We start from the raw sequence: 22791 nt of genomic DNA, 5'->3' as shown, positions 1-22791 counted from the left end.
AATGACAACAATTGGTTCTTTTTTTTCTTAAAGGAAAACAGGGAGGAAAGAGAAAGAGTGTGATATTTCTGGACGAGGTCTGTGAAGCTTTCTTGATAGATGTTACCAATTTCCCCTGCTCAAAGGTGTCCTCCTTTCAATGGGTAACTGGCTGGGAAAGCGAAGGAGAAGGCAGGGGCGGTGGTTGACTTTCCCTCTGTGTACTGTCACTGTGGTACGGCACACATTAAAAGAAATCTTAAACCTCATTGAGATACGGCCCGAGCAACAGTGAACATCCCACAAAAATAACATTTTCTCCCCTAGAGGATCTAATGACGACCACAGTGAGGGCTCCCATTTGCAGGGGAGGCAAGTGGAAGCTCAGAGAGGTCTCAGGTAACAATGTCCTGAAAAGCTGCTGTGCCCGCCCTTCGTTGCTGGTCTGTAGGCTCATGGGTTTGTACTAGGAAGTTCATCCTTGACAAGGTCCTTTCCATTAGTTAGGAACCCTTAGACTGCACCACAGAATGATGGGCAGTCAGGAAAAATCTTTCTCTGCATCCATTAAACATCACTAGGTGTGAGAACCCAAGTACACAATCAATGTTCAGTTTTGAGTACAGTTCATTTCAGACCCTTGAGACACAGGAGAGCCATGGAGCAGCACAGACATATGAGAAACATGCTTCCCTGGAGCCTGCAGCTTGGTGGGATTCGCCTCAGACTGGTCTGCTGGAATGCCTCACCGCCTCCCACCGGAATCTCCCACTCTTTCAGGAAAGTCATGCAAACCCTTACCTCTCCCCCTGCTTCTAGTCGACTGGCATCTTCGGAAGTACTGGTCAGGTTCCCAGGGTGAAGGAGAGAATCGTCATCTTTGCAAGGGCTGTTGACAGCCTCTAATTCGTCAAAAAGAATGTTGACATCCTTGGCCACTAGAAGCAAAGCACAGACGTTAAAGGGGGCTAAGAAGCGGGGCTGGACGCCAACAGAGTGAGAGGAGGGGTCTCCCTTCGGCTTCCTATGCACGCGGTTTCCATGACACCTTGAGTGACAGGTGCATCACTCCCTAAGAGTGAAGACATCAGACATAAAGCCTGTCTAAACAGGTGACATTAGTCAAGACAAAGTAGGCAAACACCTCCGTGTCATGAACGTAACCTGCCTTCCAGAATAACAAAAGGTGATTTATTCAGATTGCCTATAAATGCTGTTTAGAGAAAGGTATTTCCATTCAAAACAACTAAGAATTCATTCTGTAGGTTAGAAGGTGAGCTGTGCTTTTTCATGCTGTATTTTCTTACCTAAGAGCCGTATAGCTTGACAAGGCAACCCATAAAAGTGCCACTGGCGTGACTTAGTGGCATTTCTTTATTTCTTCCTTTATATTCTGTCTAATAAATTCAAAAGGGGTGAATACAGTTAGGTTTCCTGCCTTCCTTCTTCCTCTAATGATGAATGGAAAGGAATGAGCCATTCAGAGGATTCCCCTTATAGACTATGCTCACGTCACAACAATATACAAAGAGCCGTACATCAGGGTTCTCAGGGGCAACTAAAAGTTCCAATGCACCGCACACCATGAAGAGAAGCATGAACACCCCAAGGGAGTGGACACCCACGCATGGGGCTCTTCTTCAACACCTTAAAACATGGCTCAACGTTATAGTTAGTTTTTATTTTGAGGCCTTTACAGTGCCCAAGGGTCTATAACTGGCCAGAAGCTGCCGCATAAAATGATTTCTGGCAGACAGGACTTGAGTGTCCATCCTTTCATTCATAAATGTTTTAGATACAGTCACATGGTGTGCCCAGAGTACAGCTGTGTGGATACAGTCACATGGTGTGCCCAGAGTACAGCTGTGTGGCAGGCATAATCTGGGGACTGAAAGGGATGTGGCTCTTTGCCTTTGTGGAAAAAGGCTATAGATCAAAGAAATGCAAACAGCGTGTAGTTAAAAAAGAAAGGACAGAGTCAGGCACCCAGAGAGAGATAATCTATGTAGCTGGAGTGTCCAGATTCTAAAGCTATAGCCAAGCACGTGACTTTATGCAATTTTTTTGTCCTTTTCTGTCTTCCGCCTGTAAAGCAAAATGGATGGAAACAGGAATGAAGCCACGACTCACGACTCACTGAGGTAGGCTTGACTGTTATCTTTCTACAAGGGTGACCATGTGTCTAGAACGTCTAGATATGCGGCTTCACATCCATAACGGCTTCCAGATATGTTTCCATTAAAGGTCATAGATGGGGGACACTTCTGGATTACATGGTAGGCTCCAGGAAATCACAGGGCGCTCAGAGTCAGAGGGAGGAGTGGAAACGCTTTGCTGCTGGCTTTGAAGAGAGGCCAGAGCCATGGACCACAGCGAGGAGGTGGCCTCTAGAAGGCAGCAACGCCAACTAAGCAGGCTGCCCCATGGAGCCTCCAGCAGGAGCACAGTTACCAACACCTTGATTTCAGGTTCTGACCTCTAGAAAATCAGATAACAGACGTGTCGTTTGAAGATACCAAGCGTGTGGCAAATTCAGCATACCAGGGCTGATGAATATAGTCACCATCTGTATTCAGACTATGAAGACTACAAGAAGAAAACCTCCTGGCCTGTCCACACTTTGAGCCAGGCTCAAAGAGAGGAGCTAAGGATCTGTTTTGCTGAAGATACAATATGTGCAGTGTTTCAGAGAGATTGTCTGACCACCCTGTGCAGAGACGCTCCCCCTTCCATGGTCATACTCTTCTTACTTCTTTCCCAGCACTGAATACGGTCTGTAATTACCTTCTTTATTCATGTTTATGTATGTATGAGTGTCTTTCCTTATCAGAATGCAAGTCCCATGGGGCAGGGACTTGGCCAGTTCTGACAGATCTACAGAGAACCTGCCACAGAGTCAGCCCTCAGTACATATCTGTAAAACAACATGGTGGGGACTGTTAGGTGGTACGGACTGTGGTCTAGTGACATCGGACTCTCTTCCCTCTAACACCATCAAGCCTAGGACCTTACTCATGGTTTTTATGGTTAAGCGAGGACTTCACAGTTTCAAGTAGACCGTGACGAAATTGCAGGTAGTTATTGATTAGGTTTGAGCCGTAGGACAAAATGTCATCTTACCAAAATTAAAGACCTGCTGGCCACTACAAACACTTACTTACTGGCATGAGATCGTGCTTCTGCTTGCTCCCTAGTATCACAGGGGCAGAAATCTCTTAGACATCTTAGCATTCTTTGGATATGAAAGGCCCAGATTTTAATGGCATCATCTCAAAGCTAGCACTGTTAAGAAGTTACAGAAATTTTAACATGCTTGATCCGGCAGGGAGTCTTCTAGTTACTGGGAGCCTTTCCTCTCATTTTAATAGTCTAGGCAAGAGTATAGAGTGAGGCTTACTCTCACTCACTACCTGCTAGGATGTATGACCTTAGCGCAGGACCAAAAGCAATAGGGCCAGTCAACCACATAGAGAAGCCTCTGAAACTGAGAGCCAAAATAGGCCTTTTCTGTTGGTAAGTTGATTGCCTTGGGTATTGGCCGCAACCGTAGAATGCTATCACAGAAATGAATTGTGGAAAAGGGGGCACTGAGAAGTGGGGTTGTTGCTGGGATAGCATCTAACGCTGTGGACAAGCTTTCGGAACTGGCTTGCAGGAGGATCGTAGAAGCATCTGAAGAAGGCTAAGAAGAGCGAAGAACCCTGTAAGCAGAGTTTAGCAGGAGATCCTGGTGAGGGTCCAAAAGACCAGAAGGCTAAGAGCAGGAGCCATAAGGATGAGTCTTCAAAGAGCTATGAAGATTCTATGGGAACTGGGGTGAAGACCACCATTATCTCTGCTTGAGGAGTTGGCAGGAATTGGGTCCACACCCTGAGACTCTCTGAGAGGCTGAGCTTGAAGGAGAATGGCAAGTTTACCAGTCAAGTGTTACTAAAGTGGTCTGGGTGTCCCCGGCTGATTTTAGCCAGATTAGCAGTGAGAATTGGGAACAATGTGAAAAAGTAGAAATATTTGGAAAACTTAGAGTTTGGCTGAAAAAGTACAAACCGTACATGGAAAGATAGAGCTAACACGGAGCAATTGCTGAGGGTATTAGGATGCCAAAAAGATGCTAAGAGCATGGCCTCTGGATAATAGGACAGATGCCTAGGGCAATTTCAGATGCTGGGTCCTGATGTAGTGGCCTGAGGGATTCAAAGGGATAATGGGCATGCTCTTAGGAGAGGGACCCACAGAGACAAGAGACGTCGGTCGCCAACTGCAGCCATCATCTTATCAGTACAAAAAGTTAGCGAGGGCATTACCCAAATGGACAGGTTGCTTTGAGGAACCTGTTGGGACGGCACATTAATCAGTTTCTCCTTGTTACCATCAACTATCTGGCAAAAATCAACTTGGAGGGAGGAAGACTTGTTTCGGACCACTGTTCACTGGGAGAGGAGCACGGGGCCACGGCTTCAGTCTTGGTGTGAGGTTTGTGTCTGACTGCACTGCAGAGGCAGACAGGAGGCAGTAAAAGACTGCAGCTCGGTTTTCCCTTCTTGTTCTGCAGGAGCCGCTAACCACGGACGGTGACCTTCACATTCAGAGTGCGTCTTTTCTTTTCAGCCGAACCTCTCTGGAAATGCACTCACGCTCAGTGGTGTGTGCCACCTGCCTGTCATTCACTCAGCAGAGAATATACGGCAAAGGAGCTGGCACTCTTGTGCGGTTCCAGATCTTGGAGTGCATGTCCCACGAACAACAGGACTACTGACTCATTAAAGCTGAGACACCCTGCTTTATTGACTCCTAACTCTGGCTCCAATGGAAACAGCTAATGAGGAGGAGAGGGAAAGCCCCTTACCTTCCCTGAGTGGAAGTCACCACGGGGCTGCACCAGTGAGGAGCTCAGTGAAGTCAGTATGCCATAGAAATCCATTTTTTTTTGAGAAAATATGGAATGTTTAATTTAGCCATCTTTATTACCAGTCAAACACTCCACAGCTTTAGCAGACATTAAAATTCTTCTCATAGTATGTGCGGCTAAGCAAGACATCGGCACAACGCTGTGGCCAGGTACGCCCTCCAAATAAAAAGGGGACGGGCCCTTTGTGCATATCAGCACTGCCCAAGAAGCCTTCATCCTGAACTACTGGGCAGGTTTTAGAAATGGAGTACAAGATTCTTAGATACAAACTTACATTATCTCTTTAAGGAGAAGATTAACTCTTAGGTTACAAAGTTAACCATTTTTTTTTAAAAAGAATTAATTGCTCACTAAGTATTTTAAGTATCTACTATATGTAGACACTATTAGGCTAGGGACTGGGACTGAGGCATTGGACATTGTGGTCATGGATCCGTGCCTTAAAGAGCTCACTGACCCTCCCGAGTGGGGGCCTGAACCTCTCAGAGATGCCATGTGTTCATATAACATCACTTGATAATGGATTTCTTCACCTCCCTTAAAAGTTTTTTTCTCAAACAGAAAAATACTTGACAATTATCTACACAGTAGAGTTCTGTGATTAGGCTCATTACGTGAGGAAGAGAGCCAAAAGGCTCTGGGGAATCAATTAAAAATACCAAGAGGGAGGGGGAGGGTGACGATCGCATGGGGTCCAGCCAGGGAAGTGTGGCAGAGTCCAACTGAGTGAGAGTTAGTGAACAGACCTGGATAGCGAGGAGAGGGAGGGCAGGTGAACTCAGTCCACTGGGGGAGCAAGGGAGACTCTGAGAAGACTCCTTAGGTCAGAAATTAGGAATACAGCACTAATGATAGAATCAGAACATCAGAGAATTACATGCAATAACTAAGCAAGAGTCAAGGGCCTCAAATTGCCTGGGAGACCAACCATCAGATGTGGGGTTTGAATCAAACATCCCGCTCAGCACAATAAGAAAGTTAAACAACCGCTTCTTCCTGTTCCAAGCCAGGACAGGGACAGAGACGAGCAACCAGAGGGCCAGGGATACCTTGATCCTTTCACCAGGCCGACTGAGGCTGTCTTTATGTGATGAGAACGCTAATGATTCCAATCATCAAACATCTACAATTACTCCAACTGCTTCTCTAGGGGAGATCATCTGGGGCGTTCAGCGTTAGCGATTATTAATTACCTAAGGCAGAGAGATCACAAATGTTTTGCAGAGATAATAATCAGATTAACTAATTATGAGTTATGAGCCATGTGTTTGTTGAGCTGGCATTTGGTGTTAGGTGGGAGAGGAGGTGTGAGCAGAGGGCCTTTACTCACACTCCCAGGCAAGAGGACGACATTGGGAGACAACGGTATAAAAGCAGTATTTAAAAAGAAAAGAACAGTAAACGTCTTTGAGAAGCAGTCTAAAAGGAAGCAGGGGGGTTAAAAAAAATCAAAGCACTTGATTCATCGTGCTTTAATTTTCCAAATGCATCACCTCATGTTGTCACACAATGCGAGAGCACTTTAATCGGAGTACTTTGCGTTGGAGACAGATCAAGGTGAAATTATAGGTCATAGAGGAAGATGTGCGAGGCCTCTGCCATATAATCCCACTGCCTAGATTTGCGCTGCGGAGTGCCAGTGCATTATGCTATTTCTGTCATAAATTGCAGATTATTACATCTGAAACACGGAATTCTGAAAGCATTGCACACCGACCTCAGAGCAGCACTAGGAAGCATAAAAAGGGACACTTCTAGAAGCAATTTGGTATATAAAAAAGAAAAAAAGAGGGTTTATGTGCCATTTTAACACCAGACTGTTTGCAATAAATCTACTTTCATGTCTGTGTTTTCTGCCATGAGGAGAACTGACATAGGAGTTTGCAAGTAGGAGATGCTCAATATTCATCTCAAAATTAAAAGCAATTAGCTAATTGTCAGTATCTCAATAGTTATACACATATGTATTAGTTTTTTGAGAATTCTGTATATGTTTGATATATTCACACACCAATTCCTCCCAGATCTACCCTTCTTTCAAAGCCACTTAGTTTGTATTCTCTTTTAATTTCTTTTACTCCATTAAATTCAATTTGCATTGCCCATATATCTTTGGATGTGTGCCTTTCCATTGGAGCACAGTCAATATACCAGAGGCTACAGTCTTAGGGAAGCTGACTCTTCCTTTCCCAGCTGCTAACAATTGCCAACAGCAATTGTGGGTGGGACTTCCATGCTGACCACCCCTCTCTATGCTTGGAACATTATTATTATTATTATTATTGTTTTGTTTTTTGAAACAAGGTTTCTCTCTGTGTAGCTTTGGAACCTGTACTGGCACTTGCTCTATAGACCGGGCTGGCCTCATTATTTTTCCGTCTTCCAATTATCTTAGTGATGTCGTCTGAAAACACCAGCCTTTTAGGGTTAGAGATTAAGACTCTTCTGCACCAAGGAGGGGGCACAGAAAGGCAAGGAGGCCACAGTCCAATGAAATTGCCTCCTCCTCTTCCACCCACTGCAGCAGAAGCTACGCCATATCTATAGAAGGCTGAGAGAGAGGTATCAGGAAGTTAATCTTTCCTCTCTGGTTCTTCTCCATAAATATTAGGCCCTTGGAAGCTTCCGATATCAGAGAGAAACAGTTAGTAGTATTAGGTGACAGCAAAGTCTGCTGACAAAGGAATTCAAGGGATCCTCCAGCCATTTTAGGAAGAGGGCATGGACCAGCCATCTTAGGAAGAGGATGTACACCAGTCACCTCAGGAAGAGGGCGTGGACCAGCCATCTCAGGAAGAGGGCATGGACCAGCCATCTCAGGAAGAGGGCATGGACCAGCCATCTCAGGAAGAGGCATGGACCAGCCATCTCAGGAAGAGGGCATGGACTTCCTAGATCTGGAGTCATGGACAATTGTGAGCCACCGTACAGGTGCTGGGAACCACACTCAGGCCCTTTGTAACAGTACCAAATACACTTAACTGCCGAGCCATGTCTCAAGCACCGCAACATGATCTTATTTTGACCTTTATAAATAAAATATCCACAAACTTATATTCTTCTAGTCACAAAAGATTCATCAAGATATAATCATTTTAAACTAGCAGACAGCTAGCAGCAAAAGACAAAAACACCTTTAACTGAAGTCTACTCATGACCGAGTACTGTTATTAAAAAAAAAAAAACCTTCCTCAGAAACTATTACTTAATTTTGTTGCAGGTTAATTCAGTCCTAAAGACACATTGATTAACTTCATCTTCAGCATTTATATGGAACCAAATTTTGTCAGTGGAGACATTATTTTTCATTCTTTGAGAGCTGTACAATTTGTCATCCTTCACAGCTAATGAAACGATTACATAATTTTATAACTCTCCATGAAAAGTCATTTTCTGTCCCCTGTCTATTAATTTGATTTTTCATCCTCCTGGGGAACTTTTTCCCTTTGTGTTTACTAGCCAATGTGAAGTATTTACCATCCAGAACAAAAACTGGTATTCTTAATTAAAACCACGGCTTTCAAATAGAGCTTCATTTTCTGAGGATGTTTAAATTCAGAACAGAACTCACTCATGGAGGGAATGAATGAAGGCTATGGCAGCCCCCATTCGAATCTGACCTCCAGTGACCGTCTGGAATCTTCGTTAATTTTCCCATCTTCAGTTATCCCACAAACAAACAAACAAAAACCCCACCAAACCATTCATTAGTTTATAAAATTAAGAAAAGCAGTACAATGGCGGGGAAAGAACAATAGAAACGATAAGAAGTATTGGTAAGAAATTCAGCTTGATGAGGTCAGAAGTACAACATTGCCTGCTTTCTGGGGTCCAAGTCCCAGAGCCACATACCCAGAGAGAAACTGGTATGACCATGCAATTTAAAAGTAGGAAGAAAAGAAAACCAGTTGTTTTTCCTGAAATGCTCATCAGATAGAAACTCGTCGTATGATGACAACTGAGGTCATCATCGAGAATTCGCCGTTACTGAGACAAGTGACAACCGCTTGCTCAGGGCTTAATCTGTAATTGAGCAACTGTATGGATCAAAATAAGACTCTGGGAGACAGTTACAGAAGGAAACCAGCGATAGTGTAAGGAGATGCCTCCCACGGAGAGTCGGTATGAACAGAAAGGAGGGGCTCGCCCCTGGGACACGGCCCTTCATTGATGACTCCAGGTATTTGCTTTAGACAGTGTGGTTCTGATTTTGGCTTAATGAGCCAACATGTAGTTCTTGCTTCTTGCCTTTGTGCAGAGGAACAATGTTTGTATTTGTTAAAGACTATTTTTCTTTGGTTATAAGTGCCCTGAACTTAAATATTTTAATATTTTCAAACTACCATAATATTGTAAACATATAGAATTCCCCAAAGACCCCAATATCTTGTGGTTCAGCTTTACAAATTAACTACAATTACAGTGTCTTTTCTTGTCTCAAGATCATCGTATACAGCATCCTTTTTACAACATGGGTTGGTTACTCTTTTGAGTTTTGAAACATCTAAGCTGTCAGTTCTTTTACCCTTGCCCAGAATAACAAGACTTTTTCCTCTTGTGAATTTAAAATTCGAGTGAAACTTACTTTCTTGTATTGCATTAAGAATCTCTGAAAAGTCCACTTCACTCTTTGGGCCGTCGGGCAGGATTTGCATATCCAGCTGGTGGCCTTGTAAACCGACTCCACCTTCTAGGGAAACGAAAGACAACCATGGAGTTTGTGCTGATGTAGGAGGGCCCAGCATTAAGGGCCCCCCGAGGAGAAGGGACATCAACATCTTGAGCGAACAGCTCGCTAGTGATCCCTCCTCTTAGACAACTGACTTCAGAGAAGAAAGACAAAGACACACATCTCATCCCTCTCTGTGTACCAAAAATATTTCCGGTGGAAAAAAAATCAAACAACTGCCTTCAATAATGCGACATGCTTCATTGTGTTTGCTGGCATTTTTCCTAGCTAAAACAAAACCTTAGCTTCCAATCATGAAAACTTAAGATTATTCTCATTTTCTCTATGTAGATAAAATGTTGCATTTAAGAAAACACTCCATGATGTTCCTCTTTTCAAAATGATACTAATTCACTCCTGTGGAAGGATTTGTTCTTCAGAACACGACAGAAAACAGGGCATCAATATTTTCCTGCTCACAATGAGCGTTCTTGGCTGCAGCGTTTATTAGAACTGTAGCAGGATCCTTCAATCCACGTTACAGAATAATCATGCCTCTTGCAAGAGGTTTGTGCGACCATCTGAGTGTGTTCTACAGACAGAAGGCTTTTCTCTGCTGCCCCATTCATTCACTTAGGCCAAAGAAAACAGGACACCAAAAAGTAGTTTTATCATTAACGACACTTTTTTTAAAAAAATTATTCTTCTCTCATAAAATACATCCTGGCCATAACGTTCCCTCCCTCCACTCCTCCCATGACCCCATCCCCTCCCCCCAGATACACTTCCCCCACCCAACTCCTCCCAGAACAGAGCAGGACTCCCAGTGACAGCAACTGAACATGGCACAAGACACAAAAAGGCTAGACATAGACACGCAGAACAAGGCTGGGCAAGGGAAACCAGCAGGAGCCCCAAGAGCAGGCAAAAGAGGCAGAGATGCTCCTGCTCCCACTGTTAGGAGTTCCACGAAAACATGAAGCCAACAACCATAACATATACACAGAGGACATAGCACACACCCATGTAGGCTCCGTGATGTAGGCCGCTTCAGTCTCCCTGAGCCCCTATGATCCCTGCTTAGTTGATTCCTGCAGGTCATGCTCTCCCCCTCTGGCTCCCACAATTCCTCCTCCCTCTCTTCTATGGAGTTCCCAGAGCTCTGAGGGGAGGGACCCGATGGAGACCAGGGGGAAGAGTTGGTTTAGCCCTTAAAGGCTAGGCTCATAACCAAACAACACTTCTTACTAAGAACCTTTTGAATTTTCAGAATTTTCAGAATCTACAAAGTCTAAACCACACAGTCAACACGCTGAATAAAATGAGCATGCCATAATAGCATGCAGTGTGTGAGCGTGTGGTCTAAAGAAACAATTTTTTAATTTATTTGCATATTTACATATGTATGTACACATTTATTTATTACTTATACAGTGTTCTGGCATATCTGCCTACATGCCAGAAGAGAGCACTGAATTTCATTATAAATAGTTGTGAGTCACCATGCGGTTGCTGGGAATTGAACTCAGGATCTTTGGAAGAGCAGCTCTCAATCTCTGAGACATCTCTCCAGCCCCAAAACAATATCTTTATATTTATAGACAGACGACAGACAGACAGACAGACAGACAGACCATGTATATTTAGTCTCACATAAAATTTCAGTTGCATTACAAAAAGTCTATGATAAGAAGTCATAGCCTCTGTCTTACAGAATGTTCAGGAGTTCCTTAACCCAGACGAAGGTGAGTCTTAGGAGGGGGGTGTCTTTGCATGCGGAGGCCCCAGCTCTCAGAACAGTGCCTCATGCAGGGTCCGCCCTCAGCAAGTGTGAGCTGGATGAATGAATGAGACTGTGATGTGATCGTGAGACACAGCGGAGCAAAAGCAAAGCTACACGCCAGCATCAACGTTCGGATTCGGTCACACTAAACCTTCCCAGGTCTCAGTCTCCTTGTCTGAAAATGAGGGTTGACGAATACAGCCTCATAATGTAGCACGGTGATTAAAGGAACTAATGGAAGATCTCTTAGCTGTCCCAGTCTGCCACAGTCAGTATTTAGTAAAGGAGGCTATTTCTGTGACCACCCATGGTAATTAATTAGGGTTCCACAGTTATCTACGCAAAGCATCTCTACATATCGAATAACAGGGACCCTAGTGAGCACCCCTGTAACTGTCAGGGAATGCTGTTTAATACAATAGACACTGCAATAAACTTTTCAGATTCATGCACACAATTGCTTCGTGGCAAAGTCTCAAGTGACCCGTGGGACAGCTTCTCCTCAGGACAAATAAACACTCTCCCTGCTCTACAATAAAAACAACGTATTAATCCTTTCCTTCCATGGTCAGCTAGTTCAGACGGCCAAAAAAGTTCTCACGCTCTTCAATCTCTACTTTGCTCTGTTCAGGAACAAACACCTCCCCCTGGAGACAGCAAAATAATAATTGAGTACCACCTGTTTGCCAGGGAGACCACCAAGAATGCAGGTATAGATAAAATATGCCAAGGATAGTAAGAAGAATACATATTAATATGATTGAGAAGAAGGGCAGGAACAGACTATGCCAAGGAGCACCGAAGGTAACTAGAAAAGGTAAAACCATTACATTTTAGCCTTAGTGTTTTGCTTCTCACAGCAAACATAGAACATACTTAGACACTTAAATCTTTTGGACCGGATCAACGAAAGGTGATAACTATTTCAACTTTAGAATTCAGACTCCCAGCATAAACTATAAATACTAAATTATAGGTGTTATTCAATTGAAAGGAGGCTCTAAATTATTGCAATTTTTTAAAAAACGGATTAACAAAGTAGCTCCAAGTTGCAGGAGGTAACATTCATGGTGTAACTTAAAATCAGGCCTGGAACCTTAAGACACGAGGCGCCTTTCCTCCTCTACTCTAGAACACACACAGTATAAAATGATATGGTAGAACCTTCGTCAACATACCACTCATGCTGGCCTCAAACGACAAAGATTTTCCAGACAGAGAGAGAGAAAGAGAGAGAGAACAAAGAACCAATAAATTTTTGAAATTTTGAACATCTCCAGCTTTGGTATACATTGCCTGGCTGATGGCCAATGGCTTTAAAATGTAAAATGCAATAGGTTTCATTTTTATTTATTTACTTATTGATTATTACACAAAGACCCTCATCATAGTCACTAGTACTTTCAGCTTGGGATCAAAATATCAGAGTCCGGAAGTGTCCATGAGGCAAGACAGGAATAACTGACAGATTCAAATCAAATATCTTCTAAATCATTTTTTAATTTTAAATGTATGAGTGGGCTTTTTTTGTGCATCTCTGTGAATTATGTGCATGCCTGGTGTTCAACAAGACCAGAAGAGAGCACTGGGTCTGTGGGCACAGGAGTTACAGACAGATGCAAGCTGGCATGTGAGTTCAGGATGTAACCTAGACCTGTGTCAGCACCCTCAACTGCCAGCTGAGTCACCTCTCTAGCTCCTCAAAGGAAACATTTTTACAAATTAGAATAAACATGCAGCCAAATACAAAACTACAGAGACTAAAGTAGTTAAAGAGAGAAGCTACAAATATTCCTCAAAGATGTGAAAAAAAAACCCTGAACTATTTTAACAAACTAAAGGCCTACAAAGTCTGAAAGATCTCCAAATGTGGGATTGACTCTTCACATGCTTGATGAACTAAAGTAGTTAAAGAGAGAAACTACAAATATTCCTCAAAGATGTGAAAAAAAAACCCAAACTATTTTAACAGACTAAAAGGCTATAAAGTCTGAAAGATCTCCAAATGTGGGATTGACTCTTCACATGCTTGATGGATAGACAAGGTTAGACCTCAACTCTCCATCGTGGTTCTTCTGCCTGGATAGGGTTGAACACAGAGCCAACAAGAGCAACTTTGCAATGGCATTCACATTTAATGAAATGTGTATATTTCTTGTGTAAACAACGTGGCAAAAAAAGAAGTTCACTTCAGATTTGGACCTAGCTTGGATTTTAGCTAGATGCTTATATACAAGGGGATCAAAAACAGAACTTCAAACATGTCTTTCTCAGTAAAGAGCCAGTGGTTCAGGGGTCCATCTCACACGTGTCTAGAGACAGGCATCCCCTCTCTACTGTCAAGGACCCATCACATTCTCTCAGATTTTTTTATTTTGGTCCTGTTATGTGAATACAGTGTTTCCTTCTATTGAGCCCATGAGGCTATATGTTCTTTTTATTTTCTCCAATGTACATTTGCCATAAAATTAAGGTCCACAGCATAGAACGAAGAATCCAGAATATACGGAGAATGCTACTCTTCTTTACATAGATTTGCTCCATCGTGGTTAGCAGCCCCTATGGAGCTGCAATTCACTGCAGCCCCAGATCACACTGGGTCCATCCTTTATCTGCTGCAGTGCCTAGAACAAGCCGTCAACTACAGCCGTTGCTCAGCTGAGGTCTTTTAACTGTGGTTTTACCTCATTAGTGGCAGTAATGGTCATAGGTTACAAAATGCTCTGATTTTCCTATTCCTACCTAATACACAAGATGTAAGAAAATGCTATAAGGAAGACTGCTATTTAAAAAAAAAAGGAGGAAAAGAAAGCACCTTGACAGGTTATATATAGATAGCTATGAAGGACATATAAGAAAGCATTTGGTATCACTTTGCAAAATCTCCTTTTCTCTTTATTTTTGAGACATTCATATATATATATATATATATATATATGTGTGTGTGTGTGTGTGTGTGTATACATATATTTGTGTGTGTGTGAATTTATATATATTTTCATATAGTACATTCATATCTACACCACCAATTCTCTACTCAAATTTTGTAGACACAATCAACACACCCCTCTCTGAACTGCACTTCTGATTTGTTTTTTATGCATTTATCTATTTATCAGCACACTAAGAACGGTCAGCATGTGTCTGGGTGTGGTGTCACTCACTGCACTATGGGAAACGTTCCCATGGCCACATCCTTAATAAAGAATGATTCTCCCGTTCTCGGCTACCATCTATTGTCAATAACTCCTCAGTAAGGGCTGGGCTTGGAGATCATCTGTCCCATACATGTCGGGATTTGGGGGATGGCCTGATGTTGTTCAGTAGCCACAGATGCTATGAGGCCATGTGTGTGATAGTCATATTGCATCCAGGAGACAGCATTTCATGGGAGTCCTCACGAATCTTCAGCTCCCTGCTCTCTGAGCCTTGGTGGTGGTGGATACAATATTGATTAATGTTTCCGTAAGGATTTTCATACATCCTGAATTTTGGCTAACGTACCCTTCACCCTCTTCTCTCCCCTACCTCACAGCCTCCAGCCCTGCTTACCCTTTAATCCTTAGTAGTCTCAACTCCCTTTCATTACACATGTGTTCTATTACCCTTCACCTTTTCTTAAGTTGAGTTGTTAGACAGTAGGTTCCATGTGACTTTTCATAACCCATTTTTCCTCTGGTTTCCCCCCTATTCCCACTCCTTCTACGTGGAAGACTCCCCTCCCTGGTGTTCTACCTCATCATTGTCCTCCCTCAATTACCATGTGTAACGATTTCAGACACAATAAGGCTGATACTTCTGGTTCTAGGGACAAGCCCTCAGGCAGAAGTGCCTAATGACCCCCGGGGATGTTAAAGGGCACCTTGTGACCCACGTGTGGCATGTACTACATCATCCACGGATGACTCAGGTAAGCCCTTGCACACATGTGTGAACCCTGTCATCTGCATATGACATAGCCACGTCAACCCCCTGTTCGCATGTGCTAGGCAGCTTATAAAAGCTATACTAGTTTGTCCTCCAATCAATAGATTAGAAGTGTTTTCTTTTTAACATATCCATGACAGCGCTTGTTGGTACTTGTGTTCCTGTTGATAGCTGCTCTGACCGGGGTGAGGAAGAATCTTTTACAGTTTAATGTTATTATCTGGCACCTCAGTCTTTTAAACATATGCTTGCTTGTAGTGTTTCTCAGTTCAACTGTCTTTTAAAAACAATACGGTATAAAAGGTACTTTTAAAAAAAGTGCTATACTGTGCACTTTGATTTTTCGGTTGTTTACTCGGGACCTAACACTAACACTTGAGTTTGGATAATGACTATAAATTTTATACTGATAACTGGCAAAGCAGTGATGCTGTATCACACATGTGCGCACACACACACACACACACACACACACACACACACACACACGCCACGGACCGGCTCAGGGGAGCCACTCAGACCGTGGGAGAACAAGGGTGAAGGCTGCAGGAGAAATCAGGAATCGGCGCAAGAATGACAGTCAGACACACTCTGAGTGAATATGCTGCTGCAATTTTACTTCAGTCAGGCAAAAGCTTTTATACCATTACAATTTAGAAACTTGGCAAAGGCATACATCAGCAAATAAAACAAAAGGAATCAACGTTTCTATTTAACAAGAACAGCAAATTTATGTGTCCATAGTCTATTCTAAATGTCAGTTGCGGTTATTGCTCAAGGACATGTTGAAACTCGTCCCACACCACTGACCTCAACTTCTCCTCCCTACCTGATTCTCCATGGTTTCTCCTGACAAGAGCAACTCCTTTATCACCAAGGAATTGTCCTAATGATGACCCCCTATTCCCAGAACTGGTTACTTCCTTAAAGGCTATAATAAATGGTGGGGCAGAGCTCAAAAATGTCCTCAGAAGTCTTGTTCGTATCAGCAACTTTTTTGGAATAGTCTGATCTGTTGGCAAGATGCAAGAATCACACAGAACAGAAAAACAAAGAAAAGACAGCCATATCAGTGCCAAGGGCAGCGAGTTCGAGTCAGTGCAAATGGCGACTCAGGTGGCATCATGACCACAACTGATTGCCAAGGGACAGCCTGGGGCGACAGCTCCGTGGAGCATAAACCCCAATCCTACGGCAACAGTCCGTTCGGTCAGCATTTCTGCTACACTGGCGTGACAGCCGTGAATGTAGCACACACACACACACACACACACACACACACACACACACACACTCCTAAACATATAAATTTTAGTGCTAGCATTATTGTATTATTAAAGATTGAATGAAAGTCACTCTGGTTTACCAAGCAATAGGCTCTTATAACAGCCACACCAGAAGTTCCTAGTTAGTTGCTAATTTTAATGACACTGTGAAATGATTTCCTAAAGTTTGTATACATTTTGAAATTGTTTCTTTTACTCTTTCCTTCCCTCCCTCCAAACTCTCCCATATACCCCTCCTTGCTTTCTTTCAAATTTATGGACTTGTTATTCATTTTATAAACATACACACACACACACACACACACACACACATATATATATATACACACACACATGCATGAATACACACATTCCTAAATATATAAACACAACCTTCTCATTCTACATAATGTTTCTTGTATATGTGCTTTCAGGGCTGATCATCTGTTGTGACAAGATTCAAAATTATCGCACACTAACTAGTACTCTTCCCATTTATCAATGATGAGCAAACTGAAAAAGGAACTAGGGGAACTATCCTGTTCACAGCAGCCACATAGACACAATCTAATACCCCCAAACAGATAGCCACCCCCTCATCAGGGAAACTTCTCTTTGTATCAGGGAACCATTACTGAACGCCATAACCAATCAAATGGAGAGCTGTGGTCCCAGTCCCAAGAGAGGCATCCACAATATGACTCCCATACATCAGGCTCAGGGAACACTGAAGAAGAAGGGCCGGAAAGACGTCGACGGCAGAGGGCCAGGGAGCTTCCTGTGAGGTTGAGTCTCCCAGGAATGTCAGAGGTTACACCTGTCAAGCCTCACCAGTTTGGCTGCCTAAACATAAGCCAAACAAGGACAATGGTTGGATGGAGAAAGCCACAACATCGCAACCCTACACCAAGAACTACTGACAGCTAAGGAATACCGAGAGGCAGAATCTTAACGTAGTTTTAATTTGTATTTTCCGGATGCCCCAGGATGCTAGGTACTTTGTAAAATGTTTCCTAACCATCTGCATTTATTCTTTTGAGAATTTTCACTTCAGTTCTGATGTCCAGTTTTAATTGAGTTGTTTATTTTCTTAATGTTTAGGTTTTTATTGTTTTGGTTCTTTCTGTATTCTAGACTGCAGTCTTCTGTCAGATGAATAGTTGGCAAAGGGTTCCTCCAGTCTGTGGGCTGTCTATTCGCCCACTTAACAGTTTCCTTTGTTGTACAGAAGCCTTTGAAATTCTCGAGACCACACTTGTCCAATGTTGATCTTCTTTCCTGTGCTGCCAAGCCGTTCTGGAAGCTTTTACCCGAGCCTAGAAGTTGAACTGTGTCCCCTCCTTTATCTTCTAGCAATTTTAGGGTCACCAGGCCTTATGCCCAGATCCTTGAGCCACTTAGAGCTGAGCATTACGCTCGGTGACAGAACAGGACCTGGCTGGTATTCCTGAGGGTGAGATACAATTTTCCTAAAACCATTTGTTGAGGAATGCTGTCCTTTTTTTTTTTAAAAAAAAAAAAACGTATATTTTTGGCATCTTTCTTAGCAATCAAGTGACTGTTGGACTTCTTGTGGTTCCTCAATTCTACCCCATTGGTCTACATGTCTGTGTTTTGTGCCAGTACCAAGCCATCTTTATTACTATAGATCTGTAGTAATGCTTAAAATCACGTGTGGTGATTTTAGCCCCATATCCTTTTGGTTCAGGATTGCCTTGGTAGTCTTTACTAAATCTAAATTTCATCAAGTGGTAACTACACTTTCAAAGAGTCAAGTGGTTAATAGTGAAAACCAGTAGCTGCCTTTTCTGCAAGCCTAGTCTTCTTTACACACACACGCTTTACACACACACGCTTTACGCACACAGTATTATTCAGACACACAGTATTTACACACATGCACACACCACTGTTGCTCTTTTCTTTTTGTGATTAGTGAAATATTTATAAATACTTTTACAATAGAGAAAAATCACAAAGGTCAAAGCCCGACCTTTTCCAAGAACTGCTGGACATTCCTGGGAGACTGAACCTCACAGGAAACTCCCTGGCCCTCTGCTTAAACCTTCCCACCACTAAAGGTCCCATTTTATGTCTATATTCCATATACTCTATTACTTTCTCCCTGGAAGCCTCCTTTTTAATCCTCTCGTAGACTCCTTTCCAGTTCCCACTCACCCTCACATCGATACAAACCGCGTAGGTTAAAAGCTAAGGTACGCATATGAAAGAGAACACGTGGTGTTTTTCTTTATAACCTGGGCTACCTGGCTTCATATAAAATTCTCCCGTGCATCCGTTTCCATAATGACTATCCCAGTTTCTAATTCTACCAGCAGGGAAGAAGGGTCCACCTTCCCTCACACCCTTATCGGCATTGTCTGTCTTTTGTTTTCTTGATGAAAGACATTCTAAATTTTTGTTTCATTTTCTTTGTTTTGTTGAGTTAGTCTCTCACTACCTATGCCTAGCCAGCTTGAATTTACTGTGTAGTAGACCAGGCTTGAACCTTGTAACAATGCTGATGGAGAATCTCAGCCAATCACATTCTGCTTAAGGTGTGGCCCCTTCAGGCCGCACAAAACAAATAAAAGATTGGAGTGCCTTGCCACTCGTTCCCTTCCGTTCCGGCTCGACTGGTGTTTGTGGGATCTCTGGTCTTGTAAGTTTTTTCCCCTTTTATTAAAAGCTAAATCTTTTGTGTTGAATTGGTCTGGTTAATTATCGATTGACCTCACCCGCCACACAATGCTCTTGCCTCTGCTCCCTGAATATAATCGCTACAGGTATGTGCCACCGCACCCTCCTTCCGCTACAGGAAAACACCTCAAGATATCAGCATAGGTAAGGACGTTCTGAGATATCCCAAGAGACCAGAAAATGAGAGCATCGCATGGCACACACACACAACATGAATGAAATTACACCATGTGTAGGAAAATGGCTGAAACTGGAGGCTGCTGTGTTAAGTGAAACAGCCCAGACTCAGAAAACAAGTATCACCTTGTTTTCTCTCATATGCAGAGTCTAGAGTTTAAAATATGCAAAACATGTGAAAATAGAAAAAGGTATTTGGGATGAAAAAGGATATGATTGGAACGTACGAGAGCAGTGCACTCGAGACTAACGAACACGTGAGGATAATGAAGGCACATGACAGTATCAAGAGGTCACCACAAAACTCGTTTTGTATACTAAGTGCACGCTAGTAAGGAAAGTAAAATAATAATGTCCTTGCTCATAAAGGGGAAAGTATTAAAATTGGTCACGATACACATTTTCTACAGTAGAAGATTTACTTTTCTAATTATGTTGAACTTAAGATATTGCTAAAGGCTTTTATGGCATAATAGTCCTTAATCAAACAGAAAGAATAGTTCGTATTAAAAGTAAAATAAAGTCTCACAAACCAAATGCTACCTTCTCTATGAAACACAAATGGCAAGCGATATGTAAATTAAGCAGAGTAGGGAGCATAAATGGTATTTTCTATGATGATATCCACATAATAAATAATACTGGATCTGGGCTGTTCTCTCATTCTTCTTATTATCTAAAGATAAAATTGATAGTTGATGTCAAGAAGTATGTATGTTCAACAGAAATCTCCAAGGACAGCTTTTCTTTTCTTTTCTTTTCTTTTCTTTTTTTTTTTTTACAGAATAGGTAAACATTGTTATTTCAAAATTTAAATCTTAGGTTCTAAAATAAATCCTTATATGAAATGGTTTTGAATGCCGTAGGGAGGAAAGATGCCACATTTTAAATTGAGAATTTGGATCTGATCCCTCACAAGTGACTTAAGTATTCCTATAATGGTGTAGAGTTGGAGGCGAGCAGCATGGAGACTCAAGCCAGGGAATTGTGTCCTTGTATCTGGTCAACTGCATCAGCCAGAGCGCAGGGAAAATCTTGGAAGAAGGAAGAGAGGAAATGAATGTAGCTCTTCTGGAGGGTCTAGAGTCAGAAACTAGACACATGGGTAGGGAGGGACATGCCTGGTCCTGTAAAAGTTTCCACCCTCTGATTCCTAACTGTGTATCAACACTGTTCAATGTGCCACAACCTGGAATGCTAAAGCTCTTCCCTCGGGTGATCAACACTGAGTGGACCTATTGCCAAAATGGACTTGGAACACACAGGAGAACTGCATTAGGCTAATAGTAAGAAAGGCCTCTCAGGTACAGACAGAACTAAACATCTGTAAGCTTCAACCTATTGGGTCACCTTCAAGAAATTTGCTTTTATCTTTCCCAGGATTAGCAGGATGATCATGTCCTAAGTTATAACGCATTCTTATAGCAAACGCGACAAACACCACGGCGTTCCTGCAAGTCCCAAAGAGAGGTCCCCTTGGTGCTCTGAAGTCTCCTGGATGGCGAGGTTCTAGTGCTCCTGAGGAGAAATCTGAGATCCGAAGAGGTTGGAGAACAGAAAGGCTGAGATTTTCAGCATTACCACATGTTGTTCACTCTTCCAATTACAGACAACTGTTGATACTCAGCAAGGAACAGAGTGGGAGGAACCTGCCACTCACAGTGCATGCCTCAACGGAGCCAGGACTTGGCACCCCAGCTGCTCAGCTCTTAAGGAAGCACAAGACTTCTCCATGCCCTGGCCGCAGACTATGGATAAGAGCATATACTTTTAGGCCCCAGGCCTGATCGTTTTAGTTGTATGCTCCCAAGTTAGGCACTTAAGATCTCTTCAAACTTCTTAAAAATAAAACTCACTGAAGTAGCCTTGGGTCTAAGAAGCAGTTTCAAATTCCACAAACACGGTGGCCTCCCCAGAGAGCTCTCAGTCGGTTTTCTCTGCGGCTGCTTTGTCTCAGCCTTTCTTCATTCACTCTGAATGCAACCAAGATTATGCAGAAAATCCTATCGGAGTGTATCTGCTAGGTCAAAATACGTGTCCGGGTTTCTTGGCAGAGGACAGAGAAAATGCAAATAGGAGAACTTGGTGTGAATTTTTCAGAAAGCATAATTTTATTTCTCAGCAAATGAGAGCCGGGAGCACTGATGCCTGTGCTTACCAGAACCCCACAAGATTATTTTCCTAAGTACCTGCCCCCACTATTTCTTAAATTCACAATATGCATCTACAAAATCCACTTACAGAGGAAGAGATTCAAATGAAGGATTCGTGTTATTACCACCCACAGCACCGGCTGCTCTGAGAGGCACCCTATCCACCTTCCATGCAAAGACAAATGGAATCTAAGCCCAAAGTAGCCCTGCATCTTTTCTCCTATGCATCCTAAAGCCATGTGGGCCTCCCATCCCCAACAAAGATTCATCCTTCAAATAGAAAAACGACTGGATAATTTTGCCCAAGTTTCAGACTTGTTAAAGTAGATTTCCTGAGGTTTAGAAACAGTCCAACTTCTCAAGAAAATGTCTGTTTTCAAGGAAAGAGGGATGAGAAAAGATATTTTGCACTCAAATCATTCTCATCTCGAAGAATAAAAAACAACCTAAAGATGACAGAATAGGAAAAACGTAAGACATTCGTATGTAAGGTTCTAATTAGGTTATTGGTAATGACATTTTCACTTTTAGGGAAGTCTTTCTGTTTCCCAAACTGAACGCTACGACAACTCCCTGGGAATCTGCAGAACCTTCGAAGACAACAGAGCATTTTCCCAACATGAGGGTGTGGTCTCACAGTAATGATCATTCCAAAGATTAGCTGAGCATTTACTTCTTCCCTGTTTTCCCCTTCCTAGATAGAAAAGTACCTTACTGAATCTGTGGATTTAGGACCAGGACCTGATGTTTCTACAGGAATTAATCGCTGAAATGCAGGGAAACATGAGTAAATTTTATACCAGAGCCAGAGACTGGGAGGATTTTAAAAACAAATCCAGTGAAAACCGTACATAAAGGAAAATCTACAAAGTACAATGGCACTCGTGGGAACAAACAGTGACGTGTCATTAAGGAGACGATGGTGTGTTCAACAGAACCTAACTGGTCCTATCTAACTCCTGCCTGAGTTTCTTACGCCGAAAATAGAACTGTTTCAAGTTTATGTCTAAAATTGACTTGAACTGGAATCTTGCCTACACCATTTCTTGGCCGTATACTACCCTTCGTTGTGCCTTAGTTTCCCGAGCTACAAAATAAGGATAATAGAGTGAGGGGTACAATGGAAATTAAATGAGATAGTGCATACACATAATAGTTCTTAAGGCAGATGATACACAGGTTGCTTAATAAGTCAGAGTTGTAACTGCTATTATCAAGTTGTGCATTTA

General features: G+C 42.6%; 1 protein-coding gene across 4 annotated transcripts in view; it reads right to left on the bottom strand.

Moving 5' to 3' along the window:
• Positions 1–22791, bottom strand: part of Ano4 (anoctamin 4) — a 319024-nt gene that overhangs the window by 127437 nt on the left and 168796 nt on the right. For 3 of the 4 annotated variants that reach the window (XM_085683401.2, XM_087901925.1, XM_085683402.2), the window contains 2 exons: positions 9474–9578; positions 781–917 (listed from right to left, as the gene is read on the bottom strand). In XM_085683401.2, coding sequence (XP_085539527.2) covers positions 781–917; positions 9474–9578 — 242 coding nt within the window. The remainder of the gene's footprint in view (positions 1–780; positions 918–9473; positions 9579–22791) is intronic. The other variant, XM_087901926.1, reaches the window with a different exon arrangement.

The sequence above is a fragment of the Myodes glareolus genome, chromosome 26, assembly GCF_982192425.1.
Source record: "Myodes glareolus chromosome 26, mMyoGla1.1, whole genome shotgun sequence".
Taxonomy (NCBI): domain Eukaryota; kingdom Metazoa; phylum Chordata; class Mammalia; order Rodentia; family Cricetidae; genus Myodes; species Myodes glareolus.
This window is presented reverse-complemented; position numbering and strand designations above follow the sequence as displayed.